Raw genomic sequence first — 27,306 nt, forward strand, 5'->3', positions numbered from 1 at the left:
GAACCCGACCTTCAAGCCAGCCTCCAATCCATGCCTGCTGTGATTTCAACATGTGGGCAGAAACTGTGAAAGGTTGCAACACACACACACACGCACACACAAAGCATGCCACAGAACCAGTTTGCCCTCACATTCTTTAGTGCTGCTTTTATTCTCGCATTGAGCTAGCGTTGAGGCACACAACAAGAAAATGGCCGCTCCGGCCGCCTTACCTACACGACCGGTCAGCATCCGCTCTTCCGCCGGTCACCGGCGCTCACGTTCCCACGTCAGGAAGCTGCCACGCGAGAGGCGGAATGTGCTCCGGTGCCTGTGTTGTGGAGGCTGCGCCTGGCCACGCCCACACCAGCGACACGCCCGCGCCTCACCTGAAGGCGTGAGCCCCATGTGACGTGGTCAGCTGAGAGTGATGTCATCGCTCATTCCTTGGATGATGATGAACATGATGAACAGCAACACGGAAACTTTCAGCCCAACAGGTCAAGTGAGTATCTGTGTTGTTGGTATGCTGTCACTATGGCAACGATGCAGTGGACAACAGCCTGTTTGACTTGTGCAGCTGTTTGTTATTTTTTAAATTTGTCCAGCTGTTTTGGATTTGAGTGTTCTAATACTGCATGCTTTTATTTTGAAGGGCGAACTTTTGACAGGCAGATGTTGGCCAGCAGAGCAGAGGTTGGACGTGACAGCAAATTGTGGCAAAGTGAAATTCCAGCGTTGTTGTCAGATTGACACGCAAACTGTCAAACCGAGAAGTGATCTTTTTTCCTTTTATTATCAAAACCACTTGGATATGTCGTGACTTTGTAACATTGGCGTGAGCGCTCAGTGTTGGACGTCCTCCTCCTCCTTCTTGTCGGCAGCTTGCCTTTGTCCCGCCTCTCATGCGTATTTGTTTCTATTGCAATGCTTTTGCTTCTTCAACTTCCTGTCCGCTGGTTTTTGGTCCCCCAAAATGTTTAGTTTTTTTGCTTGATTAATATTCCACATGTCCCGCAGGTTATTCCTTCAGTAAGAGCGAGATAATATTGGGACTGATTATTGTATTTTTTGGTGTTGACGTGAACTTTTTGTCTCAGTTGGCGGCCAAGGCGATACTGCCGCCACCATGGTCTGCGTCGTCGTCCTTCTTGTCAACCGGCGACTGGACGAGGGACGGTGTCACATCCAAGGGGATCCTCTCGGCCGGTGTGCCCGGACTTGGACCTCTTGTGGACGGCGTGTCCTCCCGCAGCGGTGACGGCGTCAGAGGGCACGGCTTGGACTCCAAGGTCAGTGTGACCTCCTGCGCCTGGCCGCACAGGAACCGCCGGTCGGCTGGTGAAATGTCCAAAGACCGGTCGCCGATGTCACTCACCCTGGTGAGTTCCTCCTCTTCCACGTCGTCCCCATCTTGCTGTTGCTCCGCGTAGCCAAAGAAGTTGTTGTCCATCTCGTCCCCGCCGCCCACCATTTCCACCATCTGTCCACTCAGCTGGCCGACGAGCTCCGCCTGCAACGCGGATACGTTCAGACGACATCCCCTTTTGGCCAGGGTGCCGCCGACGGTTCTACCTGCTGCGCTTGGGCCGCCTCCCACAGGTCGGCCAGGCGCGGGTGCGTGGGCGGGCCCAGACTGTGGATGGTGCTGTTGGGTGTGGCCTGGAGGGAATGGGAGGCGCTATGCAACGACTGGTCGCCACCAAGACAAGACAAGACCGGTCAAGAAAAAGCTTTCCAACATAGCGGCTTCAAAATATTTTTCAGGAGCGGTGGTGCTGGCGACACCTGCTGCTGCTGGTAGTGCAGCAGTTGCTGCTGCTGGTACTGGTGGAGTTGCTGCAGGTGCTGCAGCTGGTTGTGCTGCTGGAGGCTCATCTGCTGCTGCTGCTGCTGCTGCTGGAGGAAGCCGCCCATCGTCATCTCGTAGCCTTCGGCTGGCGTCATGCCCGCGCCGCTGCCTGAAAAACGCTAGTCTTTTAGCGTATAGACGGACAGCCGGACAGACGGCATCCCACCTGGTGCCATGATGTATGAGCCCGCGGCCGGCGAGGCCACGCCCGAAGGCTGACTGGTGATGGGCTCCCATGCGTCGGCCGAGGACAGGCAGTAGAGGCCTTGCGACACGTACGTGTGAGGCCACACGTCTGTCGAGGAGTGGTGGAGGACATGCTCTGTGGGACACAAAGAGAAAATCAGCGAGTCAAAATACCAAAAGCCCAAAATACACTGGCGTGACAGAAAAAGCAGAAAAACAACTGCTGTCGCTCTCGCCGCGTACCTCTGCTGGTGATGCTGTCCTGGTTGACGTCGCTGAGGTGGGCCACGCTGCCGGGGCACGAGTCGGCGGCCAGGTTGTCGTCCATGGAGGTCCAACCGAAGAGCGTGGCCTCTGAGATGGCAAACTGCTGCATGATGCCGGCGGCGAAGCGCGCCTCCTTCTCGCCGTCGCTCAGGTCGCTGTAGGCGTCGTTCTCCATGCGGCGTTCCTTCTCCCGCTGCAGGTTGCTGCGGCCAGTGGCCCCGAGCGGCCCCGCCGACGGCTTGCCCCAGCTCTGCCACTCGATCATGTGGGCCACGCGGCCTTGGGCCATGGCCGTGGGCTTGGTCACCTTGTCCTTCATGGAGCGCGTCACGCCTGAAGGTGAGCGATCCCGCAACACACACACACGCACACAAGCGAAACGTCAGCGTGTATGCTCGCGCGAGCAGCGCTCAGAAACACAAAGTTTCCAAACTCCAGACTGGAACCAGAAGAGTTGAACATGAAGGGAATTTGTGTGTCACAAATGCAATTGTTAAAATGAAGCTGAAATGCTTTCCAACAGTGGAGACATGTGCAAGTAGGAGCTCATTGTGTAAATGGGGTCCTTGTTTGGGAACTTATTCGCCAAACTCTCGCAATTTGCCGATGTTCGCACTTTGACCTCAGAAAAGGTCATGAAATGCGAAAGGAGCGGGAAAATGGGTCCAAATGGGTTGAGCGGTTTGAAGCTGGAATGTTTTGAAGAGCTTGTGAAATATGGTAGGCTGAGTTAAATGTTCTATTCATTCCAGTGCCAACTGCTATTTTCACGGAGAATGCAGTGTTGTGGACAAATGGTGCGTACGAGGGAAAAAGAAGCCGTAAGCACAAAGCATGGACAGGAGCGCCACCACCAGACACGTCACCACACAAGCTGCAAGAACCGGACCAACGGCACCGGCGGGTGACCGAGTGTCCTGACCCGCCTGCGAGATGCTCGACTCGTTCTTCTCGGCTTCAAAGTAAGTAAAGGCTTACTTTGCTTTTGCTGCCAATCTGATTGGGCCGTCAATGATGATGTCATTGACGTCAGCCAATGAAAGAGGAGTGTGTTTTTGAGGGGGGCATCGACCGGGGTGGCCATGTTGTCTCCTGGCTCCGCCTCCTCCCTCTGTTGCTGCTCCATCAAGGCTTGACAGCGCTCAAGGCTGAGACTCATTTCGGCATTTAGTGCCACCGCCGCCACCAGTAGAAGTTTTAATCGTCACATTTGAGCTCTTCAAAGTAGTCTTGAGGAAGTTGACGGAGGAGCGCAGGGGGAGCAGACGGAGGCGAGCGACATGGGGTGGGCGTTACCAGCGGGCACAGACACACACCTGACACACCTGTCAGAGACGACTTAGCCAGGGCGCCGATGCCGTACGAGTTGGGCGGCTTCCTCTTGAGGCGCGGCAGGATGGACGTGGTGTCCTCCATGGATAGCTGCGAGGGAACCGTAACCAGAGCAAGAAGAGGAAGATGAAGCAGAAAACAAATAGAAGATGAGCACCGTGACACCTTGACAGGGAAAGTAGCTAGCATGTTAATGCTAACTAACATCTCGTGAATGATGGCGAAGGAGAAGACTCACATTGATTCCTTCCCAGGAAAACTCAGCACGGCCGTGCTGGCAGGCAAGAGCACCGGAAAGCGAGCGAGGAATTAGAAGAGGAAAGAACAAGAACATAGAAACTTTTGCCGTCAAAAGGCACAGGCCGCCCTTTACCTGATCGCCGTCTTTCCGCACCGGCGCGGCATCGGCTGCTGCAAACGCAAAAAGAGGACCAGATAAATGACATCATCAACCTTCAATCGTGACCTTCACGTGCACGCAACAAGGAGGAGGAAGAATCACGAGTGTCAGCTCAAGAGAAAATCACATTTCAGATTTGCGTTGCGCTCCTCTGCCATCGATCGAGCCGCCGTTTCCCGCTGGGTTGCATCCACGCCTATAAATAGCTCGCCTTTCATTGGGTCGGAAGGCGGAGCAATAACAAGCCTGCCGGGCCGACATGGCAAATTCGACTCGCGTCGCAATCAACACCTCAAGAAAGAAAGCGACCGTATGCATGTGTGTGTGTGTGTGTGTGTGTGTGTGTGTGTGGAGGTCTTCTTCAGAGGAAGTGCTCTCTGTGACTACATCTGACATGCTGGACCTCAGGGGAGGCTGGAGGCCATTTACTCAGCGCAAGCACCCACACGGGGGCTCCCGAAGGCAAGACGAGCAAAGCCAGGTGGTTGGCGGACAGTCGCGCATCTCCATTCTGCACTCAACGGGAGCTTGACGCTCGACGGTGTTGGACCGGAGGCAGGAAAGGCAGAACCCCCAGGAAGGACGCAAGACGGAACACCGGGCAGGCCTCAAGACGCCAGCTTGCAGAGCTGACCCAAATTTGCTGTCCCGTCTCCCCTCCGCCTCTTGATAGCCTCCGTCCTGTCGTCCTATTTATAACGCCGGCCGCTGTCGTCTGGAAGTTGGCGGACGCATTTCCTCAGACAAGCGGCTCTGGCAGTGGGCGGGGTTCGGCAGAAGAAAAGGAAGGGCGGCCTTGTTTACTTGCAGGAGAAGATGAGGGCCAAGAAGAAATGGGCGGAGGACAGACAGGCGGGAAGGACGGACGGCCAAAGCGAAATGAGAGCAAAAGCGACAAAGCGGATTGAAAGACGACACCCCCGGCAAGGTCACGGCCAAAATAAGCATGATGAAGATGAGCGTGAGCATGTCGACGATACTGTCACTGCTGACGATCACGACAATCACCATGACAATTACAATGACTTCCGACAAAGAGGAGAAAGATGACAATTGTGTTGAAGAGGACAATTAATGACAAAACCGATGATGATGACTGTCAGACAACGAGGATGATGATGATGACAAAATCATTCAAAAGTAAAACGAGTGCTCAGTTGGAACCCACACACCCCACGACGATGTCATGTGACGTTCTCACTTGCCTTTTTTACGGAAGTAACCATATTTGGCAGTTTCCGCCATAATGATGTCACTCACTTGACCTTTTAGGGACATGAACCCAATTGCGCCGTGACGTCCTTATGAGGGAAACAAATGCAATCCATTTCCTTATGTTAGTCCCAAAAGCGCACTTGGACACTGTGTGTGTGCGCGTGTGTGTGTGTGCGCGCGTGTGTGTCCTCCTTGTGCTGCGTTCAGGATGGCACCTGAGTTTTCACGCACCCCATTCTGACTCATCCTACTCTTGTGTGTGTGTGCGTGCGTGTCTCCAGTTGATGACGTGTCTTCGTGACGCACGTCAGAGACTCGAGAGAAGGTGAGGAGTGGAGAGGAAGGGGTGGGGATGCAATGACCTTAGGTTGCATGTCAAGGCGGGGATCTCTCGCGTCACGACGTCGCACCTTGCCGCCCGTCTCTTGGCGCGCGCACGCCGCTATGGTAACGCATGCACGCTCCTACGCGCAAGCAGAAAAATACACCCCAAAGGGAGCGCGAGGTGGCATCACGTGACATTGGGCACCTTTGTGTGCCCGCATCCTCTCGCTCACGCAACACGCACGCTGACGTCACAGCACATGGAGGCGCGTCTTACTGATGGTTCTGGATCCGATGCAGCCCATGTTGCCCTAGTGAGCCGCGCACGGCGTGGCAATCGCGTCCATCTTCCTCCTCCTCTTCCGTGCGGCTTCTCCCTTCTTCCTTCTCTTCTTCCTCGGCCGTCACAACGAAGCGTCGTCGTGAGTGCGTGCGTGCGTGCGCGCGCGCGCACCGCTCTCCTCGCCGCGCGTCCACGCCCTCACTGTGGTCACATGCGCCCCTATGCGCATGCGCGACAGTCGGCGCGACAAGAAAAAAAATGAGCAACGTGATGAGATTCGTTGCAAATCAGACGAAAATGCCAAAGCGTGAATGGCACACCCGTGACGTCATCAAGCCGAGGACTATAGTAACCATGGTGACAACTTGTGGGTGAAGATGAGTTTCAACGAGTTGATCAACTTTTGATTGTGCTTTTCTGATTTTGTCTAGTGTGCAGGCAATGGGGTAGTTCTTTGCACGTCCGCCTCGCAGTTCTGGACTTTGGCCTTTGAGTCTGGGACTCCAGACTAGACTCACTCAGGTCTATCCCGTGCGGACTTTTGCTTTATGTACTGCAGTGACCAGTCCACATTTGAGCCCTGTCAAATTGTCCGGTGACCAGTCTGTTTCTCGACCCATCTTTTGTTCGTCTGTTTGACATTGACGACCAGTCACTTTTTGGTCTCTCCGCGATGCTCTCTTTCACACAATATACGCAAAAGCACTGACGGGATAAGTGGGAGGCTGCTCTTGCGTCACCACGAGCGGGCCACCCTCTTGGTGGGCGGGAAAAAAAAACTTTTTGGGGGGGGGAGTGTAAAACTTTCGAAAGAGGAAAAAAGTGTTTCCATGCAGTCAGTCTTGAGTCAGCAGGTGGCGCCAGAGTAAAACTGATCAATTACGACAAAAACGGATTGAGAAATAATATAGTATTATATATTGTATATATTTTTTGCCAAGTAGGTAAAATTGTATTTATTGTCACGAAACTTTGATATTGATTTTTTTTTTTTTGTCAACTCGAACCTCAGTGTGGTCGATGGTGTGCATTTGCGCAGGCGCACTCGTCCTCCCAGATTGCGTTTGGCTTTAAATCCCCCGGCCCAACCTCCTCCCACGCGGTCTGTCCCGGACTGGATTATCTCATCATCGCGCATCCGAGATGTGAGTACAGCATCATTTCAACATTTTGATGTATAAAATGAATTTAAATGCTCAAAGTTGACTTGTGTGCCTGACGTTATTTGTCCGTTAAACCGCTCAATTTTTGTTTTATATGCAAACAGGAAGACTTTGTTGCGCCCATTTGTTGACGTGTGTTGGCTGTCGGGCGAATGTTTCTCGTTCATTGTTATCACCATTTCTCCAAGAATGGAAGGAGCGTACTCAGTCAAGCATCGAGTGTTAAATAAACATGTACAGAAAAATGTGTAGGTCTACAAATCTTGAGCCCTTTGCGCCACGTCGTTCCCTGACAACCCCCCCCCCCCCCCCCCCCCCTCCCCAGGTCTACTCCAAACGCAGCAGGAACCCCGGGAGCGACCGATCCCGAAGGCGGACCGCCGGCTCCGGCCCCCAATTTGACCAGCAACAGGCGACTGCAACAGACGCAGGCGCAGGTGGACGAGGTCAGAGACACTTACGTCACACATTTTGTTATCTTGACAGGACACGTCATTGGGTGTCCGTTTTTTTCCCCCCTTTTTTTATTTTTACATAGAGGTCGTCCCCAAAAGCGGATTGGGCAATGAGTTGTGCTCCAAACTTTTTTTTAGTTAGTTTTTCCTTCTGTTGCAGGTGGTGGACATCATGCGTGTGAACGTGGACAAAGTTCTGGAGCGTGACCAGAAGCTGTCGGAGTTGGACGACCGCGCGGACGCTCTGCAGGCCGGAGCCTCGCAGTTTGAGAGCAGCGCCGCCAAGCTCAAGAACAAGTACTGGTGGAAGAACTGCAAGGTCTGTACCGTTGTCCATTCGTTTTGCTTTTTTAAACCTGAACGAAAACGGGTGACGATAAAGTGTTTTGCCACCTCCACTTCTCGTATTGCTCTGTCCGCGCGTTCCGTGGCGAGGCTCTCGCGAGGCCTTCGGCGCAGCAGCTCACGGTAGCGCTTGAGTGGCGGCGAGCAGGAAATACCAAATCCCGATGAGGATTATTTTGAGGATTAATCTGACAGCTGCAACGCGATTCCTGCCTGCATCGATGATGCGCAAATAAAACGACGACACACGCACACATGGGGCCTTGTTAATCTCACACGCCCCGCCCTCCCCCCTTCATCCCCTCTGGATGTGTTGTCACAGAGTTTTCTGCGTCGTTTGTACCCTTCTCCAAATAACGTCATACTTCATTGAACTCTTTACATTCATTTTGAAAGCCTGTCACGTGGCTGTATTGCTTTGCCCTCTGGTGGTTTTAATCAGGAAGTATCTTGGAGGAAGTTGGGGATTTAAGACACAAGTGGTACTTTTCCGCCCTCTCGTGGCAACTATAGGCAATTGCGAAACTTTTCAAAGGGACTCAATTACGTGGGATCTTTGTCATTGTTGCCTTTTGTGTTTGTTTCAGATGATGATCATCATGGCTGTAGTGGGCGTCATCTTTTTGGGCGTCATCTTCTGTGAGTCTTACGCTTGACTTCCACTCGTCCCCAACACACACACACACACGCACGCACGCACGCACGCACGCACGCACGCACGCACACACACACACACACACACACACACACACACACACACACACACACACTAAATGTTGTCCTATGCTCTGTGTCCTCAGTGTATTTCTTCTACTGAGCCAAACTTTCGGTCCGCCTCGACTTCACCCTCAGTTCCCACCCTGCTCTTCACCGACGTCTTCCTCGCAAATTCCCATGCTCACGAGACTCTCAGGTTACTTTTTTGGTGTTTATTTGCCCTTCAGCACATAAAAGTGGAATTGAGCAGACGGTCAGGGTCCTCTAAACTCCGTAGTTTAGCTGGCTAGCTGAATTAGCACTGTCACGCGCCAAGACAATGAGCGAGAAGCTGATGGGTCGCTGTTTCATCACGGCGAGGCACAGGCAACAAAACAGTCACACTTGTAGGGCCTGAATCGAAAAACATCACTTGAAAAACGCTTTGCATAACTTTACCGTTGTTCAAATGAGACTTTATTTCAAATAGTGACAAATGGACAAGTGTCTTTACATTATCATTTGGCTTACACGCGACTCTAGACGCAACTCACCGTCCACTGTTACCGCAAATGATTTTGCCTATTTACATCCAAAGACACAAATGTAAATATAAAGACTATCAAATGTGCACCAGAGGTGAGGAGGAGAGAGTCCTTTTTCTCACGGGTCCTCTGTCAAAAAAAAAAAAAAAGAACAGAAAAAAATCCCACTTATCAATATTAATATTTCATCTGTCATTTGGCCCTCTATTAAAGAATTATTTACAACTGGAGATGTGGTCGTGATCATCTGGAACAAACACTATCATCATGGCCACATGATTTAAGGTGCCCAAATTTTTTTCATCTTGGCAAAATCTCATATTTGGTCTTTTTCATTTTCTTTTGAATGGAACCTACCTCCTTTATTATTTTGGCGCTATCTTGTGGCAGAAACCATGTTGAAACAAGTGGAGGAGTTTGATTATGACAGGATTAGTGCTTTGAGGGGTTGAAGTTTGGAGAGCTTTTGTTGAGAGCAAAAAACAAAATTCTCACATTCATCAAAAATGACATTTTGTCCACTCAGTGTTTTGGTAATCATACAAAACCTTAAAAAAAAAATAAAGTGCCGCTAAATCCAGTTAACAAATGCCTTCACCTCGGCTGACTGTGCGAGAGCCGAGAATTAGGAAGGATCATGCCCGGTGTAAGCTACACGTGGTTGAGGGTATGTCAGCCATTAGCGCGGTGACACGTTGGGGTGGCGAGCGTTGACCGGACGTCTCATGTGCCGCTTACACAATCACCTCATCCAATTATGCGGAATCTTGAGACAGTTGCGTTGAAAACGCCACCATCTCCATTTATGAAACGCGGCTCCGACGTCACCGTGCAAAACTGATACGGATGTCGGCCATTCAGGTTAGCATTTTAGCCTTTCGAGTTTAGGTGGCAAGTTACGCTTTGAAGCGACGTTCAAATTCACCAGCCCCGAGTCTTTGGCGTGAAAAGGTGAAACAAGAAAATGCGGCGGCCATGCTTCAACATGGGACATAGTCGAGCGGCGGACCTCAGTGGCAGGGCTCAAAGGGCAACTCGGCCAGGCCACCGTGGAGCTCCAGGCCCTCCTGCTCCCACGACGCCACATCGCCCAGTAGGTGGCCCCCGCACGACGCCTGCGCGTAGATCTCGGACGGAGTCAGCACACGCGACCACACGTGCACGTCGGACAGTTGGCCGGCGAATGACTGCGTCACGTCAAAGCGGCCGCCCATGGTGTCCTGCATGAAAAGACGGTAATGCCGACGCGTCAAATAGCATTTTTGCAAGCATTGCCATTAGCATGATAGCATGATGTCTGTCTCACCTGCTCTTGTCCAAGAAGAAATATCCCTCCTGGTTTGACAGCGTGCCAGGCTGCCAGGTTCTGACCCGATCCTTTCCTGGTCCCATCCTGGTACACCTCCCAGACGCCGTCCCGCGTGGCCCACGTCACGCACACGTGGTGCCATTTGCCGTCAGCCACCGTGATGGGCAGAGTCACCGCCTGTTGGGTAACATTTTGTTTGCACGCTTGAGCATTACTGAACATAGTCGCACCCATGTTATTTCAATTTGTTTTCTTTAAGCAGATGTATTGGCATCGTGCTAGCATGCTTATTAGCATATTAGCATTTTTATCCTACTTTTAGCATTTATTCCATTAGCAGTCATTGAGCCAGCCATATGTTTTGTTGGTATATTTACATTCCGTGAGCTCATGCAGCTGCTTTGACCACCAACACCAACGTTTGTAGCTGGCCTCAAATGTCACACTCTTATTTGCTAGCAGTTAGAGGTTAATTTGAAAGGCCATCAAAAAGGGACTGTGATGGACAACCTGGTCGTTGAGCAGCAGCTCCATGGGATCGGCACCCCACTCGATTAGCACCAGCTCGTTGGCCTGGCCCGGCACGGCATAGGAGAAGGGCGTGCCCACCCCGGGCCCGGCGCCGGTGCCCGCCTTCAGGCGCAGGCAAACGCTTAGGGCAAAGAGCTCGCTCGCTGGCGAGTGCTTCATCCTGGCGTACAGGTAGTTGGTCCTCATGGGAAAGTCCAGCAGGAAGGCACCGGCGCTCTTGAGCTTCTTGTGGCCTCCTGCCGACACCGGCGGGTCACATCTCATATGTTATACATGTTATGTGATCCTGTACTTGGAGTTAGCAATTTAGGAGCGCTCGCTTCATCATTTGACAATGGAAGCCGTTGCTCGAGTGAGGCGCCGCAGAAAACAATGCAGCGCCGAGTGGGCCGGAAATACTTCGTCGGGCAATTTTGCTTCACCACGAAATGTCCCAAAACATTTGTGAGAAGCGTTTGTGTAATGCTAACATGATAACTCACCGTGCTCCGAGTGGCCGTGGTGCAACTGGCTGAGGACGGATTCCAGTTTGCTGTGTTCACCATGACGTGCGCTTGTCTCTTTGCTGCTAAAAGGAAGTCGTCGAGGAACGTGATGGTAGTCGCCGTGGTGGTCGTCGTGGTGATCGCCGTGGTGATCGCCGTGGTGATCGCCGTGGTGGTTGCCGTGGTGGTCGCCGTGGTGGTTAGCGTAGCGAACGGAATGGCGCCTATCGCCGTGCCAGTCGTAGTGAGAGTCATGATGGCGAGTGTGGTGTTCGCCGTGGTGGTCGTAGTGGCGGCTCCCATGGTGACCGCTATGGTGGTCATCGTGGCGACCGTTTCCGTGGCGGTCATCGTGATGATCGGCGTGGTGGTTATCGTGGTTGAGGTCCTCATGGTGGTCATCATGGTGGTTGTCGCGGTGGTCGTCGTGGTGGTCGTCGTGGTGGTCATCGTGGTGGTCGTCGTGGTGGTCCCTGTAGTAGCTGCGCAGCTGCTCCTCCAGAGCGTTGATCTTGCGCTGGAGGAGTTCTCTCAAGGAGCTGGAGTAGGAGCTGGATGAATTTCTCGCCTGCACACGCAAGCACCAAGACAGTTTTAGGTTTTTGATCGATGCGACCTCCGATAAAAATACTAGCGGACTCTTGTATCCTTTGTCACTGCAACTGAGGTGCCCTCACGCAAGGCTCGCCTTCATTTTCATCTTGCTTGTCTGACTCCCTCCCACGGCTCATCAATATCTTGGGTTAGGAGACTTTGCGCCCCTCGTGAGCATCGAGGAGACAGAAAATGGACGGCCATGTTGCTTTTGAGTCTCCTTGGCTTGCCCTCGTCTTCCTCACCCGAAAATCCGGCTTTGTTCCCTGCCAGCGCATGCTGCGATTAATAGCCCCGTCAGGCGGGATTAAGCTAATTGGCCGCGGCATCAGTTTGCGCCCCCTCGTGGTGAGAAGAGGGAGCAATCGAGGAGTCAATCCTGGCTTCGCTTCAAGTTTGCCCCTCACCTTTGGGTCGGATCTCAGCGCATTTGTGGCACGGTCACGAGAGCCGATTGGCAAACTCTTTTAAAAGGGACCTTGAGAGCTGCCTATGAGACCAAAATCTCGTCGACTGGGCTCGAGAAGTGATTTGTGTGGGACATGACATTTCTAAGGCGGATTTGTCATGTGACTTACCTGCAGGTTCTCCAGACGCTCCTTCAGCGTCTGGAGGGTCTTGCCGGTCTGCTCCGGCGAGAAGGAGTCGTGTTTGCCACGCGAATCCCAGTGATGGGGCTCCGAGCCGTGGCTTCCATGGGAGAAGCGATGATCGCTGCCATGATAAAAGCCGTGGTGCGAAGCGTGGCCATCAGGATGGTTGTCGTGGTGACTTCCTTGATGGCCATCGTGATGGTTGTCGTGGTGATTGTCGTGATGGTCATCGTGATGGTCATCGTGATGGTTGACATGGTGATTGTCGTGATGGTTGACGTGGTGAGTTTCCTGGTGGTCATCGTGATGGTTGACGTGGTGATTGTCGTGATGTTTGTTGCGGTGGCCATTGGTGTGGTGGCCACCAAAGCCCTCGCACAAGGTGAGCTTTGCCGTAAGCTCTCTGATGGTCTCGCGCTGATCGAGGATGGTCTCCTTCTGCCTGACCAGACTCTCGCGGAGGTGGAGGATGGTGGCTTTGGCTTCATCTGAGATCAGAACTCTGCCGTTGTGGCTGTTGGCGCCGGGCCCGTGGGAGACGCTGGGCCCGTGGGAGGCGCCGGGCCCGTGGGGGGCGCTGGGTGGGGAGTAGCAGCTGGGGTCTGCGTCCGGAGGAATGGGAATGCAAACAAATTTGGGGGCGGCGCTGTAGTCATGCTCCGGGCCGAGCGAGCTCGCCGAAGCTTCAGAGCGGGACAGGAAGTAGCAGACGACTAGTGAGCGCAAAGCGAGGATGACGACGGACGTGCCGGCGGTCTCCAAGCCCGGATGAGCGATGTCTCTGGCTATGTCGGATTTTGCTCCAAATGACTCCTTGACCGCTGCCCTCGAGGTCCCGCGATGCTTCATCTTTGCGGGAAACAACACCATAGATCATTTGGATTTGAAGATGTCGGGGTGAAGCGTGACACCGGTAAACGTGATGACAGTCACAGAACGTCGTTTGCTCAGGAAGAGTCAAAGCAGGACCTCGACCATTGCACCAACGCACATCCGGCGTGGCGCCGAGCTTAACGCAGATCTTGAGACATCCTTCCGCTGTTGCCGGAACAAACGTTTGGGCCCCGTCCAGCCAGGTGATTGGACTTGGCCCAGAGGACCTGCCGTGTTGGGCGGCCGAGGTTAATCCGTTTAAGTTTGCCCTCCAAACCATCAGATCCAAACACGACTCGGCACCATCGCCTGCATACAGGGGCATACATGACGAGACAGTTTTTATGCTCAGTTCCAGAACTACATGTGGCGTTCATTGACCTTTGAAAACCAGACGACGCGAACGAACAACAGCATTAGCTCACAATTAGCCGTCATAATAAGCATTACAACAAATGGCGTGATTGACCTGGCAGTTTTTAGTCACAATAGCAGTGAGAGGAAAAAAAGGAGGCAATCATTTTATTCTTCTGTGCGTTAATGGAAAATAATCCGTGAGATTGTAATTTGCAAGAAGATTCTCAAAGCACTAAAATTTAGCGAGCGGTGAGGAAAATGCAGACTTACGTATACGCTGTCCACACGCAGTCAGCGGAAGAGCTTCATCGGCGCGCCGCAACCAAGACGCGGCTCCCGTTGTGTCTACACCGTTTTGTATCTTTTCTACGAACGCCCCGCAAAAACGAGCAAATGTGCAGGCGAGCGTTCCCGCCTGCCTGCTTCCGAGCGGCTCGTCGGTCGGTCGGTCGTGCGACGCTGATCAGCTTGAGAAGGATTGCCGCCTTGAGCCGGATAAATTTCTCTCTCTCTCTCTCTCTCTCTCTCTCTCTCTCTCTCTCTCTCTCTCTCTCTCTCTCTCTCTCTCTCTCTCTCTCTCCCCCCCCCCCCCCTTTCTCTCGCTGTCTCTCTTTGAGAAGTTGATCACAGGGATGGAGGCGAGTGGGGTAAAGTTACACGGTGGGAGGTGGGTGAATGGGGGGTGCATTTCCTGTGGTTTCGTTACCGGCACGGATGAATGACTGAGATGAACGAGATGAAGTTTCCCCCAAACGCAGGAATGAGGAACGCACACACTCGCAGACACAAATCTACTAAATAAGCGGGCTCGCACGTTGAAGGCAGCTCAGGCTTCAGCAAGAGAAACTCATGAAACGAACCGAGCAGGCGTCAAATTCAACATTTTTCACTCACTCACTCACTCACTCACTCACTCACTCACTCACTCACTCACTCACTCACTCACTCACTCACTCACTCACTCACTCACTCACTCACTCACTCACTCACTCACTCACTCACTCACTCGCGCACGCACGCACGCACGCATACACACACGCACACAGGCCCCGCCCCCTGGGTATAAAATTGTGAAGCGGCTCGCTAGTGCAGAGCAACATCATCATGTCGCCTTGGTGAGTAAACTCGGGCAGCCGCACCACCTGTAGCTCTCTAGCGACGATTCAAAGGGCAGGGTGCCCTGACTTGTGATGCACAACGAGCCACGACAACAATAGTGACGAATTGATGGACGCGACAGCGACCGATGATTGCTATTGATCAGCTATGTGCAGAGAGAGCAAATGCTGGGTGAAAATGGACGATTTGTGCTCCTCAGGAACTTGATCTTGACCTCCTTGTTGATTGTCCTAGTAACGGCGGCGTGGACAGCTCCCGTGGAGGGTAAAGGCCAAAAAGAGGCAATTTGGTGGTGCGTCGGCGGATGACGACGTGCGAGATGTGTGCTTGTTTTCCAGAGCGGGAGGAGGTGGAACCGAGCGAAGAGGCGGACGGCGAGCAGTCCGAGGAGGACGAGGGTAGGCCGAGGCTCTTGGCCGTTTTGCTCATTTTGGGCTGAAAGGCCCTTCTGAAGTGACAAAAAGTGCTAACTGAATGGAGAAGCTTCAAATGGGAAAGATTAGAACACGGGCATGGAAAGGGATCAAAGGTAGTCGAGGACGCTTGTGTGAAGATGGAGCGAGTGAGCGAGAGGTCGCTGGCCAAGCGCATATCAGAGGAATCGAAGGAAAATGCCCATGTGTGGTTTTCCTTTCAGACGATGACGACTCGACAAAGAAGGAGGGTGAGACCTTTCACCTCGTAACCAAAGTTGGGCCAAAAGGAATTCCACAATAAATTCAAGCCTTGAATCAAAGTGACCCTTTGTCAAGTTTTTAATTAAGCGCAGGAAACATGAGCACCTTTCACCCACCCTCCACTCTGCTCTTCGGCAGGACCCGCAGGTGCCCACCAGAGTGCGACGTGGGGGGCTTCAGGTAAGTCCACCCCACCCCCCAACCTGCTGCTTTTCCCATCCTGAAAAACCGGTTTGTTCCACATTAATCCTGCTTAGATAGGAAAGGTCAGGGGTCTTATTTCCAGGCTGGCTGAAGCACTTTTCTTTCAAATATTTTGGACCGCAAAACACTGACTTGCGTCAGCTGAGACATGATGCCCGTGATCATCAACGATTTTATCCCGTTGATTGTCATCCGGTTTACTCGACAGGTGTCAGGCCGCATCCCGACGTCAGTGGTGAGTGAACGTCCGGGGAAGACCGAGCGAGCGAGCGGGTGGAAGCCGGCGACCCACGCATCCGAAGCTGACGGCCGTTTGTAACACGGCAGGTGCTCAGGGAGCCCCAGTGGCCGCAGGAGAGTCGGGTGGACACGCGGACACTTCCACAGGTACGGGTATGTGCGAGGATTTGGAAAGACAAAGAAAATATAACAGTCCGGTCGTGTAAGAACCAACTGGCGTCAATTGAAGCACATCAAAGTGGGTGCCTCATTTCTTGCGTGTGTCCACAGATTCTGACGCCGTGGACACGCGTTTAAATGGTGAATGTCACCCCCAATAAAAAAAATCAACGACTAGGATGGGCAAACAATCAGCTCTCTTTCCTTATGCGCTTCAGCCGACGGGGAGAAGCCGTTGAACGGCGTGGGCGGAGACAAAGACGTGACAGGTGAGAAACGAGGGAGGGTGTCAACGGGAGGAAGAAGGTGAGATCTGTGATTGGTTGTCAGGGACGCTGACGTCACTTGAGGGAGCGGCTTTTCACCCGGAGTACGCAGGTGAGGAGCCGGGGGGGGGGTTCTGGCACGAGGCGTCTTGTACAACTCACTCCAACCGTTCTGATGCAGATGAAGAACGCTCGACTGAGTCGGACGTCACGGAGCGACAAGGCGAGCGCGCCTCTGACCGATGGCTCGGTACGCCTGCCACTGAGCGCGCCCATCGGGACGACTTGAGTACGAAGGCTCCAAAACAAAACACTCCATGATTTGATTTGGAAAGGGATAAATGCATCCTCTTGTGTTTCTCCATCAGCATCTTCCCCCTCCTCCTCCTCACATCACGCAGGTAATCACAACTCGCAAACAAATATCGTACTCCACTTTGATGCTGTCTTGTGTTGAACAGGAAATGGCCGACAGACTCGGCCGCTGGACCAAGACGGAGGTGGGCAGGCACCGCCGCTAAGAACCGACGGCATGAGCTTCCCGCAACGTTACTCTTGTGCGTGTCCCGCAGTGACGGCTCAGCCGGGCCAACCTTCAGTGGAGCTTCACACTCAGCAACTCAGTGAGCGGACCAGGCCGGCGGCGACCGCTCCCGTCCTCCTTTCCACTTTGCCGCAGGAGATGAGCCGTCCACAGGAGCACAGCACAGGTGAACGTCAGCGTCACACAAACCACTCCAATAAGTATCCGTCTCGGCAGCTCAGTTTGAGATACAAGCCTTGTCGTTTCGCTTTCGACAATTTGGGCACTGAAAAGGTGGAAGCCGACGCAATGCGAGTCCCAAAAAGCAACATAGTGAAAAATATGAAAGAGGTGACAATGAAGCTTGTCAGAACCATCAACAAGTCAATGAAAGCAAACCCCATCAAGAAGAAATTTGCCGTGAAAAGTAAACCTCACCTCGATGAGTGACAATTCTCGACAGGCAGGTAATAGACTCGCAATGGTCCGTACGAACAGTAACATTTATTCTTGGAGAGTCTCTCTTCGGAAGAACCCGGCTGTCAGCCGAAAAAGCAGCAACCGTGGCAACACCTGCCGAAAATCGTCACTCCCTTCATACTATTTCCAAGTCCGTCATCTCAAGGCGCCACTGTCGACCACTTTACTCATTCTGTCACATGAGTAATTATAATAATATAATAGTCAAATCTGGCGGCTCGGTGGAGCACTGGGTAGCACGTCCGCCTCACAGTTAGAGGGTGCGGGTTCGATTACACTTCCGGCCCTCCCTGTGTGGAGTTTGCATGTTCTCCCCGGGCCCGCGTGGGTTTTCTCCGGGCACTCCGGTTTCCTCCCACATTCCAAAAACATGCTTGGTAGGCCGATTGAAGACTCCAAATTGTCCCTAGGTGTGAGATTGGTTGTCTGTCTCTGTGTGCCCTGCGATTGGCTGGCAACCGGTTCAGGGTGTCCCCCGCCTACTGCCCGATGACGGCTGGGATAGGCTCCAGCACGCCCGCGACCCCCGTGGGGACTAAGCGGTTCCGAAAATGGATGGATGGATAGTCAAACCTCGGTTTTCGACCACAATTCGTTCCAGAAGGCTATTGGGAAATCTATTTTTCCCATTACAAATAATGGAATAAATAATAATCTGTTCCAAGACAAAAACCCCGCCTTTTTTAAGCATTTTTTCATTTGCGCATTTTTGCGCGATCGCGCAACGGCAGCGCACCGCCGAACGCGCGACCGTAGCGCGCCGCCGACCGAGCAACTGCACCGCGTTGGTCGCATAATTGTGATATTTTTAAAGTCCTGATGTACTTTCAAAAATTTAAGTTGACCTCAGTGCGCAGGGAGCTTAATTTGGTTCGATAGCGCAACCCGCAGCGCGCCGGCCGGGCGCTCACTGTCGCATTGCTTTAAGAGCGTCTTTGTGTTTTAGGATGGCTTTACTGCTCCCACTTGCTTCCTTTGAAGGCATGATTAGGAGTTAATGCAATCCTCAAAGTAACGAAAATACAATAACAACGAACGGAGTCAGTCGGCATCCGGGCCGCGCGGTCGTGTTTTTTCGGGTCCTCTCGCGAGGTTCGACCTCCGAATTTTTGTTCGACAACCGAAGCAAAAAAATCTCGAATTTTTCATTTGAATTCCGATTTGTTCGAAAACCGGGACGTTCGAATAATGAGGTTTGACTGTAATTGTATATTACTGATTTAAAAAAGAAAAAAAATTGTCACTTACAGAATCGTCCGTACTCGTGCGCACCGGGCCTGCAGGGAGCGCTTTTGCGGACACTTTGCCATCAGGTACGCATGTGCGCGTCCGCGTGCGTGCCAATTTCCATGCTTTTCATCAGTCACGTTTGATGATGCAGGCACACTGGCGTGGCGCACTGAAGCCGTTACCATGGCAACGCACTCGCGTAAGTCCCTGCTGCTGTTTTGTGTACTGATGTCAAATTTTGAGGCGCTGTCAAACAGTCGCTGTCTTTGTGCGTGCGTGTGCACTTAAGTCTTTTCAGAGCCAACAGGAACATCCCTGGACTCCAGTGAGTTTGACACTTTTCATTTTGACTCCAATGTATGTTTACCTTTGATTTGTGTCAAATACTTTCAATTCCTCGAGTCAACCACCTCACATAGTCCAAACACCTGAACAGGTCGACGCAAACACAGAGAAAGTATATCATCACACAGTGACATCATGTGACTTTGTTTTGCGACAGGTGGTGGGCGAGTGTCTGAAGACCCCCACAAGGCTGGTGAGTCTCAGCATGGCCACGTCAACAGTCGTCACCGCCGTGACATGTTGACCATGATAATTGTGGTTTGCGCGCTGCCGGCATGGCTTGTTCCCCGCAGGTTCCGTCACTGAACAGTACGACGCTTGGGGTCAAGGTCCTGAAGGTGAGGCCTTCACTGCTCGCACAATTGGCCGGCGTAGCCGCGACGACCGCACTCCATCCACTAACGTGTGGCGCTGTTGCGTTTGTGCCAACAGCTGCGGAGAATGTGGAACTGGAGGAAACCTGCTGACTTCCAATGCAAGCCTCAAGTTCACTTTTCCCGCCGCCGCCTCCAGTGTGCCGACCTATGGGAACGCCCCTTCGGCCGTGTTTAGGTCCTGCCCACCCACAGGCAGGGGAACCTTTGAAAATGTTTAATAAGATTTGTACACTATGATCAATTTTAGAAGCAGGTGAACTTGACATTAAAATGTCTTTTAATGACTTTGCAAAATGTGTTTTGGTGTCCTTTGAACATCAGTTTTACATCCCATTCTGACATCACCACCATCCTTTACCATCACCATCCCTTACCATCAGTCAAAACATGAGAAAGTTAGGCCCTAAGGATGAAACAGTTGAGTTGTACAATCACAAAAACAAACATATTCAATGAATCCCTATGCAAATTTCCCTTTAAATTGGGAAATATTACTAAAGGTCAATTTTGCCTCCGAGCGATTGTGCGTGCGTGCGCGCGCATGAATGACTGCCTGTCCACGTGTTGGGCAGGTCACATGACACGCCATAAGGACTGTGCACAAACAAGTTTAATGTGGATTTCCAGGGTAACAGAATAAATATGTTAGCAACGTTTCCAAAAATATGCTATTCCTTGTGATAAAATAAAAGCAACAAAAAATAATGGCTGGTTGTCTGCATAGTAAAACTGCTACCCCTGACCGCATTGTCGTCATGGTAATAAAGTAGTCCCTCCCTCCCGCCCTCACCTCGTCACGTCAGAGGTCAGAGGTCAGGTCTGGACTGAGGAAAGGCTCCTCCCCCAATTCCAGGAGCGACGGCAGGTCGGCATCGCCCCCTCCAACCGGGTCACAAATCTGCACTGGCGTGTACTGCACCAGCTGCTTTCCTGGACCAATCACATTGCAGAGACATAAACGCTTAACGGTAGCGCCAAGGTCCGACGTGCCGTTGTCATCGCGTAGCAGTTGCGAGTGCCTTTACCTGTGTCGTCGCTTTCATCAGCTCCTTTGGCCAAGTTGTCACATAGAAGCTAGCGACAAAAGACAACTTTTTTACTAGGAGCAAAAACGGCACACCGCACCCAAGTAGCGATTGTTGTCATCATCTCAAAGACGCTGCGTCGCGCGTCAACATGAATTTCGAGGTCATGCGCTGATGAATTATGAAGGCGAGTGAATGAACGGTTAGTGGCTCACACTCACAGTGTCTAAAGCGTTGATGTCAAAGTCTCCTGGAGGACAGGAAGGGCTGAAGAACTGAACACACAAAAGTTAAATTAGATGTGTGTGTCACTCACACATGCACGCACAAGTAGACGAACGTTCGCCCATGCACGCAACGCACGCACCTCCATGAGTGGCGACGTATCAAAGGTGAAGGTTTGGCTGTTGAGAATGTTCTGTAGGTTTTCCAGACTGTTGTCGATTGTCTCAATGTGATCTGACAGTTCTGACCTGAAAGACACGCGTGAGCACTGTTCTGCCACAGAACGGACGAGAGAGCCTCATACTTGTCGATACATGCGAGGGTCTGGCAGGTCTGCGAGGGGTCCGGGTTGGCGGTGGCTGGGCGAGATCTGGGAGCTGAATGCGAAGCAGAGGAAGATTTGCGGGAGTTTCAGCAAAGCCTTTGTGGACAGAAGCGGACGCAGCCGACGGGTGCCAAGAACGGCTCCCAACTCAACTTGCCCGTCAGCGCGCTGGTGTCAGGCGCGTCGCTGTCTTGGAGAATGGAGTCGATGAAGGTGGTGGGAGAAAGCGGCGTGTCTCCAGACGTCGGCGCGCCCGCTGCCACGTCGGAAGGGGCGGGCTCTTCCTCCTCGCCGCGCTCTCTGTGGGCGTCACGCCAGAGTGGACATTGTGCAGCAGTGGAAATGAAACCGCGACGCTGCAGCGGCGACGTCGGTCCTCACCTCGCTTCCATCCACTCGCTGACCGTCTCTTGTGGCGGGGGCGTGGCCAATTCTGTGATATCAGAGATGACGGGTCCGGAGCCGGCGGGGGATTCCGCTGGGAAGATGGAGGGCGCGACCTGCACGGGCTCCAAGGAAAACGAGCGAGCGTATTTGGGCAGGGGTTGGGCGGAACCCGTGTCGTTGAGCATCAGCGGGCTGCAGACCGCACAAACAAGTCAGATGTCGACTAGGACAAGTAGCAAAAAATACACGGTGGAGAGCAACTTGCAGTTTCCTCTTGACTCCCATGATCCTGTTGGACTGGACTAGTGACACCAGGAAGTGGATCAACTGCAGAGGGACAGAGGCGCAAATGACGTTTCCAAACAACAAGAGACTGCAGCGGCTGTGGCGGCTTTACCTTGCTGACCATTTTCTGTTGTTGAGCATGCTTCTGTCTCAGACACACAACTTCCCTCCACAAAGCCTCGTTCTCACTGAAATACCAAAAAGTTTTGGGTCAGGTCCGCCGCAAGCGCAAGAGCCACACGAGCTGGAAAACCCGTGAGGCATTGGAAACTTTGGCGCCGGTGAAAGTCGGCCCAGCTCCGCTTTGGCGTTCTTACTGTTTCATGGCAATGATTTTGGAGTCTATGCTCTCCTGCTTTCCCTTCATGGCCTGCACGTCGCTCAGGAGTTTACTGACCTCATGGGATGAGAGCTTGCCCTCTTCCGGGCGTATCGAAGACACCTGCAGCAGACGGTGGCACTGTCATGACGACTGCATTTTCCGGAACGGCGTACCTTCTTACGAGCGCCTGTTCGTACATTGGTGACTTTTCGTTTGATGTTCGGCAGCAAGTGCTCTTGGCCTCTGACAAAGAACGGGTGTTGGAACTCCGTGTCGTCTTTCTCGGGTTTTAGTAGGCCGCCCTGCTCCAGGTGGACCACCTTGCGGAAGCCATCTTGAGGAAGAAAAGCGAGGAGCGCTCACTTGCGGCAAAGCTCGGTGCTCAAAGGAAAGCGGCCTATTTTTTACGAGGTCGTACTCACACATGTTGAGTTGCCGAATGAAGCTGGCCATGTTGTTGTGTTTGAAGAACTTGGGAAGAACCTCTTTGGAGAAGCGAGAGTGATCATACACGTGGAAACTGGTTCCGCTCTGACATGGGTCAAACAAACAGACAAAAAAAAAAAAGACGTCGGGAAAGTTGGGATGGAGCCACAAGTTCATTGGCGTCTGTTAAGACACCAGCTTGTCGGTACACATATAACTGACGAGGTGCCCTTGAGCCAAGCAATCTAACCCGGATGTCCAACCGGTACGTCAAATGGCCCACTGGGACGACGACACCCCCCGCCCCCCATTTCTATTGGACACAAAGTGCTTGTTCGGCATTGTCATTTGGTCCGACTGCATTGGCTTCGAAAAATTTCGGTACTTGCCTCGAGCAGCTAACAACACTTGCGTTCCTGTAAGATATGCTAGGATAAACTAAGTTAAGCCGCCCCAATGCTACACCGCTGACGGCGGACACTCTTGTGCCGAAGCTCCAGTGGTCAGAGCAAAACGAACGTGCTCGAGCCATAAGTCATACCGGGCTCCAGCAGATGAGCGACTCTGTTTCGGGGTCTTCTAACAAAGTCCAGAGTTTGCTGAGGAAGGCCGGGACGTTGCTGGCTGCCATTAGCGAACCTTCCACCGAACCTCCCGCGCACTCCATCGACAGGCGCAAAGGCGTCCCGCAACTAACTCAGCAGCGACCCAAGTTGCTCGGGCTACTTCTTGTGTCGGTGCTCTCCGGTAGTTTCTTTCCAAGGCCACAAACAAACGAGAGTCAACAACTATGGAAAATTCCAAACAAGCAACTGCGCAGCACCAACAACGTCGCGCTGTGATGACGTCACCAAAAGCCCCGACACAGGTCCTTTCAAAATAATGGCGCTACACCCGACGCGATACAGTGCACACCTCGGAGAAGTGCACTAAGTGTCACGACTGTAGATTTTAGACAGTGGGTATTACGTCATCGACTCCCCGCAATGTTGAAACTGCGTCACTTGTTTTGCTGAAGATGACCCTAAATATCAAGTCAAACCATACTTCGGACCAAGTTCAAGCATTTATGACAATCAGAGTGGGTTACCACAAGCACACACAGGCAGACATGATGATGGTATCCAAAGTGAAAATGGGGACCTTTTTGCACAGCCGTGTTGAAAATGTTGCCTCGGCTTTGAACCATTGCGTCAAACACAACGGTGAGTCCGCTTGTAGTTTGGGCTCCACTTTCAGAGTTAGGAGAGCACCATCGTGTCATCGATCCAAGCGACGGAAAGCCCATTCGTTAGCGGCTCCCTCAACCGACGTGTTGCCCTATGTCCCAGCTTCCACTGCCTCCATGTTGGAATCCACACGCAAGTGGAAAGTTAAATGCTGGCCGGGACTCCACCTCCTGCTAGCAAGTGGCCTTGCATTATCCTTTCACGTGGTAGGAGAGGACTAAAATCATCATTGACCCTCTTTTCTCAACCGTTCTGCCTCGGTCACACGACCAGGAAGCTTTATTAGCAGTGTCATCAGAGTTTTTGGCCAAAGTCTGACTATGAACAGAGAACACAAGAAAATTACGTCATCGAGTAGGGGTCTGTGGGTCTCAAGCATTTTTGCATCAAAGTTTGTATGGCAAGTTGGTGCTGCTAGATGGACTCGATCTGTCGGCGGACTTTCTCTGAGGCGAGGCGGTCCAACCGGCGCTGACGCAGGACCACCGAGACGGCGGACAACGCTGTCACGGACAACACGGCCGCTTCAAACTTCCAGAAGAGACGTTCCTCCATGATGGCCGAGCGGCAGCTGAGATGGTCAAAGAGAAGAGGTGAGAAAATCTCTTGGTGCGCCCCAAACGTGGGCTGCGTGGCGATCGGATCGGACCTTTTGTACTCGTCCCGGTTGGATTTGGTGCAGTTGACCTTCTCCACGTAGCCCGTCTGACCACACGCCGGCCTCGTCTTCTGAACACCAAGGCAAACGTTAGTGAGCGGGCGCCACATTAGCTAGTGGCTATGTTGGCCACTAGCTCACGTGGCGAGAGCGAATCCACGTACCGCCTGGAAGGCGTCGCACTGTGAGCATTCTGTCGTCACCACAAAGTCCTCCAGCAGCCAGCAAGGGGTGATGCTGACCTTGACGGCTACGTGTAATAGACAAAACAGCTTAAGGAGTGCGGGAGCATTATGGAATAAAAGGCAATTTGTAGGCATACTCTGCATGAATAACACTGACATGCGGTGGAAACTGAAGCAGCCTCAAATTTCATCATTTGTAATAAACAATGCTAAATAATTTGGGATCTGATTATGCGATTAATCGTAAAGTTGTTGAATCGTAAATTCAACAACTTGGTAGGCGTTTACCTGCAAGTTTGTCTTCTGCCAGCAAGGCGGCTCCAAAAACTCTGGAAGGCAAGCGTCACAATGAGCGAACGACAGAGTGGTGGAGCGGCTGGGCAATGTGAGTGGCAGAGCACCCACCTGAGAGCCACGAGGCACCAAAAGAGCGCGTGCAGAGCCAGCACGCGAGGGCGGCAACATGCCAGCGGCACGCGCCAGCAAGCGCTTTCCATCACGTCGATGCTGAAACAGGGTCAAAGGGCGTCACACATTCGTACGTAGACGCCGTATTCACGTGTGACTCTGATGTCCATATCGGATGTGGCGAGGAGCGGACATCAGTGAAGGTGGGAGGCTCTTGCTCATGCCGTTTGGACAAATTAGCAAAATTGGCCTGTCACCTGGTGGCATTTAGCACAACGGCATTTTAGTCGCTTGAAACTTGCAAATACAAAAATGTGCAGCGCATTAAAAAGATCAACAATCTATTGCTTGATTTTTTTTGTTTCACTCAAAATATTAAATAAGCAAGGTGTTCATTTAATCATTTGTTATGAATGAAATTTGTATTGGGCAGCGTCAGTGAACTTTGTGTGGCTCTCCAGTCACAAAATGGCCCTGGGCTCCTTTGAATGCCTGATCCTGTATAAGTGTTGTGGTCGCTACAAAAACTGAAGATGCGTACCAAGATTGGCATTGTGCCTTATACTAAAAAGCTTATCGTGTTAAGAATTGGAACGCGCAGATTAAACAACTTGCATGAGCTTGAGTCACAGAAGCTTTTCTCGTTGTGCAGCAAGCGCTTAATTTCTCTCATTTATCTTATAACTCCCACGTTGCTTCACCGTTGTCTGATTTTGTGTGTGTGTGAGTTAAGTTTGTTTGTTTTTTAACTTTTCCTACGTCACTATGGGAGCCCAGTCCATTGAGTTGTCACATCCAATATGGCGTAAGCGCTAACGTATAGCACCTCAACGAGACGTCCAAATATTTCGCCAACGTTTCAAAGATTGAAACGCCAAAACCTGACGCAAACACTTTTGAATTACGTTTACCCCTCCTAAACAAACAAGGTGACGCCATTCGCGACATAGGTAACATTTGAAATGCTCGTGCTAGAAGTTCGCCTTGTAACAGATGCTAGCTTTTGCTTGGTTAGCTCACTCACCGTCATCGACGGGTCGCGGGCCCAGTAGTCATTTGAGCACCCAGTCAAGAGCGCACTTTTCAAACGTCAACTCGAGTCAACGACCGAAAGTGACGACGTCTACCGAATATCTTTTAGGCTTATTTACGACGACAACTTCAACAAAAAATAATGAGCCCAAAGTCTCCGTGATGGCCGCAGCAGGATGTCCCACACTAACCCTTCATAATTAAAACTAACACTCACAATTGGTCAGTTGGTGGAAGAAAAAAAATTAAAAAATTGTACGACAAACGTTCAACTCATTAATCACTCATATTTCCATCGAGCATATCTATTATCCCTTTCCCATACAATCTAAATTATCAATTGGATCGGAGTGCTGCACTTTATTTTGAAATTCACGTTTTAGCGGATTTTGCTACGTAACCGTCGCCTACGTCAACACCATTACGAAACGTTAAAAAAAATCTCATAGGTTGTAATTGTTATTCTGGTTTAGGGTTTTGGTTAGTCATAAATTAATATATTAGAGTCCGTACAATTGTGATGACCAGTGAAGAGAGAGCAATAGCAATGTGTACATATTTTTATTAGTTTATACGAACCTATATACTTTTTATACTTATCAATCAATTAATAAATCAATGTGTAAATATTCCTATTACTTTATATAATTTATCTTGTCAATCAATATGTAAGTACTCATTAATTTATACAAACATAGTTGCTCCATCAGAGCACAGACACAGCTTTGTAACTTTCCAGTACACATAAGGCACAGCTCAGTAATTCCATGACATATAGACACAAAACATTCAGTATATAACAGGACATTCAGGTGACAACAGAACAGATGTCTACCTTACCTTTTTTTTCCTTTTCCCCTCTCCCTTCTCTTTCTTATTCCTGCTTGCAGACACTATGAAGCCTACTGACTGGAATATGACGTTGTTGTTTCATCTCCTGAAGTGCATTGTGTACTGACTGCCGTAAAACAACCCAAGATCTTGCAAATAAAGAACCAACTGTCACTCCACATCTTTGTTTTCATTGCTCGACGGCGGACATCTTGGACAAAACACAACACCAGATTGTGAAGGGTTTTGAGGTTTCGATCCACTTGGTTCCTAAAAAGTTTATTTTCTCGTCTTCATGCGCACACACTACTCTCCTTGCCAGCCTAACCTTTGTGATGATGGCTTTTTTTATTTTTAATGCAGTCTTGCAATAGGATCCGCAAGGTAATAATCACTAAAAAAAAAAAATTGACCGTTTTTTTAAAGAGGTGTATATTTGATTGAAGTTGTTATTATTTGTTTGTACACTTGATTAAACTTATTTACTATTGTTAATTTATTGAGCCATGAATTTATTTATTTATCTATCCCACTACTGTGACATCTGAGCTTGCATCTTGTTGA

At 51.4% G+C, this 27,306-nt stretch overlaps 6 protein-coding genes and 1 long non-coding RNA gene across 20 annotated transcripts in view; 2 read left to right on the top strand and 5 right to left on the bottom strand.

Moving 5' to 3' along the window:
- Positions 1–756: 756 nt before the first annotated feature.
- LOC125987434 (uncharacterized) lies at positions 757–6,183 on the bottom strand. 5 transcript variants are annotated; one of them, XM_049751832.2, is made up of 10 exons: positions 5,833–6,178; positions 3,990–4,027; positions 3,855–3,890; positions 3,601–3,706; positions 2,261–2,617; positions 1,998–2,153; positions 1,768–1,940; positions 1,555–1,671; positions 1,358–1,492; positions 757–1,285 (listed from the first exon to the last, which is right to left on the bottom strand). In XM_049751832.2, exons 1-10 carry the CDS (start codon positions 5,858–5,860, stop codon positions 1,076–1,078), a joined length of 1,356 nt encoding a protein of 451 aa, XP_049607789.1. In that variant the 5' UTR covers positions 5,861–6,178; the 3' UTR covers positions 757–1,075. The 5 variants fall into 5 exon arrangements, with proteins under 5 accessions (XP_049607789.1, XP_049607787.1, XP_049607785.1 ...); XM_049751830.2 differs by having other exon boundaries at positions 757–1,291; positions 5,833–6,173; XM_049751828.2 differs by having other exon boundaries at positions 757–1,492.
- Positions 2,475–9,272, top strand: LOC125987477 (vesicle-associated membrane protein 2). Its single transcript, XM_049751907.1, has 7 exons — positions 2,475–2,623; positions 3,037–3,246; positions 6,878–6,983; positions 7,327–7,447; positions 7,617–7,775; positions 8,389–8,440; positions 8,602–9,272. Coding segments are annotated over exons 3-7 (351 nt in total). The 5' UTR covers positions 2,475–2,623; positions 3,037–3,246; positions 6,878–6,981; the 3' UTR covers positions 8,619–9,272.
- On the bottom strand, positions 8,948–14,373 carry LOC125987406 (neuronal pentraxin-1). Of its 2 annotated transcripts, XM_068648880.1 has the most exons (7): positions 14,055–14,373; positions 12,540–13,736; positions 11,556–11,935; positions 11,365–11,519; positions 10,862–11,118; positions 10,349–10,528; positions 8,948–10,262 (listed from the first exon to the last, which is right to left on the bottom strand). In XM_068648880.1, exons 2-7 carry the CDS (start codon positions 13,422–13,424, stop codon positions 10,053–10,055), a joined length of 2,067 nt encoding a protein of 688 aa, XP_068504981.1. In that variant the 5' UTR covers positions 13,425–13,736; positions 14,055–14,373; the 3' UTR covers positions 8,948–10,052. The 2 variants fall into 2 exon arrangements, with proteins under 2 accessions (XP_068504981.1, XP_049607735.1); XM_049751778.2 differs by having other exon boundaries at positions 11,365–11,935; positions 14,055–14,372.
- A 69-nt stretch (positions 14,374–14,442) lies between these two features.
- Positions 14,443–19,698, top strand: si:ch211-80h18.1 (uncharacterized protein LOC555593 homolog). 5 transcript variants are annotated; one of them, XM_068648882.1, is made up of 20 exons: positions 14,444–14,899; positions 15,103–15,167; positions 15,242–15,301; positions 15,541–15,567; positions 15,719–15,760; positions 15,993–16,019; positions 16,112–16,171; positions 16,295–16,324; positions 16,402–16,452; positions 16,514–16,561; positions 16,631–16,738; positions 16,818–16,850; positions 16,911–16,949; positions 17,022–17,159; positions 18,703–18,765; positions 18,834–18,881; positions 18,972–19,039; positions 19,185–19,220; positions 19,321–19,365; positions 19,460–19,698. In XM_068648882.1, the coding sequence occupies exons 1-20, from the start codon at positions 14,889–14,891 to the stop codon at positions 19,577–19,579; spliced, it is 1,119 nt and encodes a 372-aa protein (XP_068504983.1). In that variant the 5' UTR covers positions 14,444–14,888; the 3' UTR covers positions 19,580–19,698. The 5 variants fall into 5 exon arrangements, with proteins under 5 accessions (XP_068504982.1, XP_068504984.1, XP_068504983.1 ...); XM_068648881.1 differs by having other exon boundaries at positions 14,443–15,167; XM_068648883.1 differs by lacking the exon at positions 15,541–15,567 and having other exon boundaries at positions 14,443–15,167.
- Positions 19,664–23,268, bottom strand: hsf1 (heat shock transcription factor 1). 2 transcript variants are annotated; one of them, XM_049751835.2, is made up of 14 exons: positions 22,941–23,268; positions 22,396–22,504; positions 22,171–22,307; positions 21,969–22,093; positions 21,773–21,839; positions 21,632–21,693; positions 21,361–21,558; positions 21,137–21,279; positions 20,959–21,031; positions 20,797–20,902; positions 20,651–20,704; positions 20,430–20,478; positions 20,195–20,334; positions 19,664–19,807 (listed from the first exon to the last, which is right to left on the bottom strand). In XM_049751835.2, the coding sequence occupies exons 1-13, from the start codon at positions 23,064–23,066 to the stop codon at positions 20,204–20,206; spliced, it is 1,380 nt and encodes a 459-aa protein (XP_049607792.1). In that variant the 5' UTR covers positions 23,067–23,268; the 3' UTR covers positions 19,664–19,807; positions 20,195–20,203. The 2 variants fall into 2 exon arrangements, with proteins under 2 accessions (XP_049607792.1, XP_049607791.1); XM_049751834.2 differs by having other exon boundaries at positions 21,764–21,839.
- Positions 23,269–23,866: 598 nt separating this feature from the next.
- On the bottom strand, positions 23,867–26,198 carry jtb (jumping translocation breakpoint). Of its 4 annotated transcripts, none has more exons than XM_049751904.2 (6): positions 25,904–26,198; positions 24,877–25,136; positions 24,760–24,800; positions 24,451–24,536; positions 24,278–24,354; positions 23,867–24,199 (listed from the first exon to the last, which is right to left on the bottom strand). In XM_049751904.2, the coding sequence occupies exons 2-6, from the start codon at positions 24,966–24,968 to the stop codon at positions 24,043–24,045; spliced, it is 453 nt and encodes a 150-aa protein (XP_049607861.1). In that variant the 5' UTR covers positions 24,969–25,136; positions 25,904–26,198; the 3' UTR covers positions 23,867–24,042. The 4 variants fall into 4 exon arrangements, with proteins under 4 accessions (XP_049607861.1, XP_049607860.1, XP_049607858.1 ...); XM_049751903.2 differs by having other exon boundaries at positions 24,278–24,357; positions 24,877–24,978; positions 25,904–26,178; XM_049751901.2 differs by having other exon boundaries at positions 24,278–24,357; positions 25,904–26,175.
- Positions 26,199–26,456: 258 nt separating this feature from the next.
- The window catches only part of LOC125987484 (uncharacterized), a 2,591-nt gene continuing 1,741 nt past the window's right edge, over positions 26,457–27,306 (bottom strand). The window contains exon 3 of the long non-coding RNA XR_007488015.2: positions 26,457–27,306. This exon is cut by the window's right edge and continues 437 nt beyond it. This is a non-coding gene — a long non-coding RNA (uncharacterized lncRNA).

The sequence above is a fragment of the Syngnathus scovelli genome, chromosome 19 (assembly GCF_024217435.2).
Source record: "Syngnathus scovelli strain Florida chromosome 19, RoL_Ssco_1.2, whole genome shotgun sequence".
NCBI classification, from domain to species: domain Eukaryota; kingdom Metazoa; phylum Chordata; class Actinopteri; order Syngnathiformes; family Syngnathidae; genus Syngnathus; species Syngnathus scovelli.

Excerpts from the sequence above, each read along its gene's own strand:
- jtb (XM_049751903.2), bottom strand. The coding sequence starts at position 24,968 with ATGGAAAGCGCTTGCTGGCGCGTGCCGCTGGCATGTTGCCGCCCTCGC. Across the intron at positions 24,801-24,876 it reads TGGTGCCTCGTGGCTCTCAG|AGTTTTTGGAGCCGCCTTGC; the intron begins GTGGGTGCTCTG and ends CTTGCCTTCCAG. Across the intron at positions 24,537-24,759 it reads GGCAGAAGACAAACTTGCAG|CCGTCAAGGTCAGCATCACC; the intron begins GTAAACGCCTAC and ends TATTACACGTAG.
- hsf1 (XM_049751834.2), bottom strand. The coding sequence starts at position 23,066 with ATGGAGTGCGCGGGAGGTTCGGTGGAAGGTTCGCTAATGGCAGCCAGC. Across the intron at positions 22,505-22,940 it reads CGCTCATCTGCTGGAGCCCG|AGCGGAACCAGTTTCCACGT; the intron begins GTATGACTTATG and ends GACCCATGTCAG. Across the intron at positions 20,335-20,429 it reads TGATGAAAGCGACGACACAG|GAAAGCAGCTGGTGCAGTAC; the intron begins GTAAAGGCACTC and ends TGATTGGTCCAG.
- LOC125987434 (XM_049751828.2), bottom strand. The coding sequence starts at position 5,860 with ATGGGCTGCATCGGATCCAGAACCATCA. Across the intron at positions 4,028-5,832 it reads CATCGGATCCAGAACCATCA|CAGCCGATGCCGCGCCGGTG; the intron begins GTAAGACGCGCC and ends TTGCGTTTGCAG. Across the intron at positions 1,493-1,554 it reads AGGCGGCCCAAGCGCAGCAG|GCGGAGCTCGTCGGCCAGCT; the intron begins GTAGAACCGTCG and ends TCCGCGTTGCAG.
- LOC125987477 (XM_049751907.1), top strand. Across the intron at positions 7,448-7,616 it reads CGCAGGCGCAGGTGGACGAG|GTGGTGGACATCATGCGTGT; the intron begins GTCAGAGACACT and ends CTTCTGTTGCAG. Across the intron at positions 7,776-8,388 it reads ACTGGTGGAAGAACTGCAAG|ATGATGATCATCATGGCTGT; the intron begins GTCTGTACCGTT and ends TGTTTGTTTCAG.
- LOC125987406 (XM_049751778.2), bottom strand. The coding sequence starts at position 13,424 with ATGGTGTTGTTTCCCGCAAAGATGAAGCATCGCGGGACCTCGAGGGCA. Across the intron at positions 11,936-12,539 it reads AGCGTCTGGAGAACCTGCAG|GCGAGAAATTCATCCAGCTC; the intron begins GTAAGTCACATG and ends TTGCGTGTGCAG. Across the intron at positions 10,529-10,861 it reads AGCTGCTGCTCAACGACCAG|GCGGTGACTCTGCCCATCAC; the intron begins GTTGTCCATCAC and ends GTTACCCAACAG.
- si:ch211-80h18.1 (XM_049751843.2), top strand. The coding sequence starts at position 15,378 with ATGGAGAAGCTTCAAATGGGAAAGATTAGAACACGGGCATGGAAAGGG. Across the intron at positions 16,020-16,111 it reads GCCGCATCCCGACGTCAGTG|GTGCTCAGGGAGCCCCAGTG; the intron begins GTGAGTGAACGT and ends GTAACACGGCAG. Across the intron at positions 16,325-16,401 it reads CGTGGACACGCGTTTAAATG|CCGACGGGGAGAAGCCGTTG; the intron begins GTGAATGTCACC and ends TATGCGCTTCAG.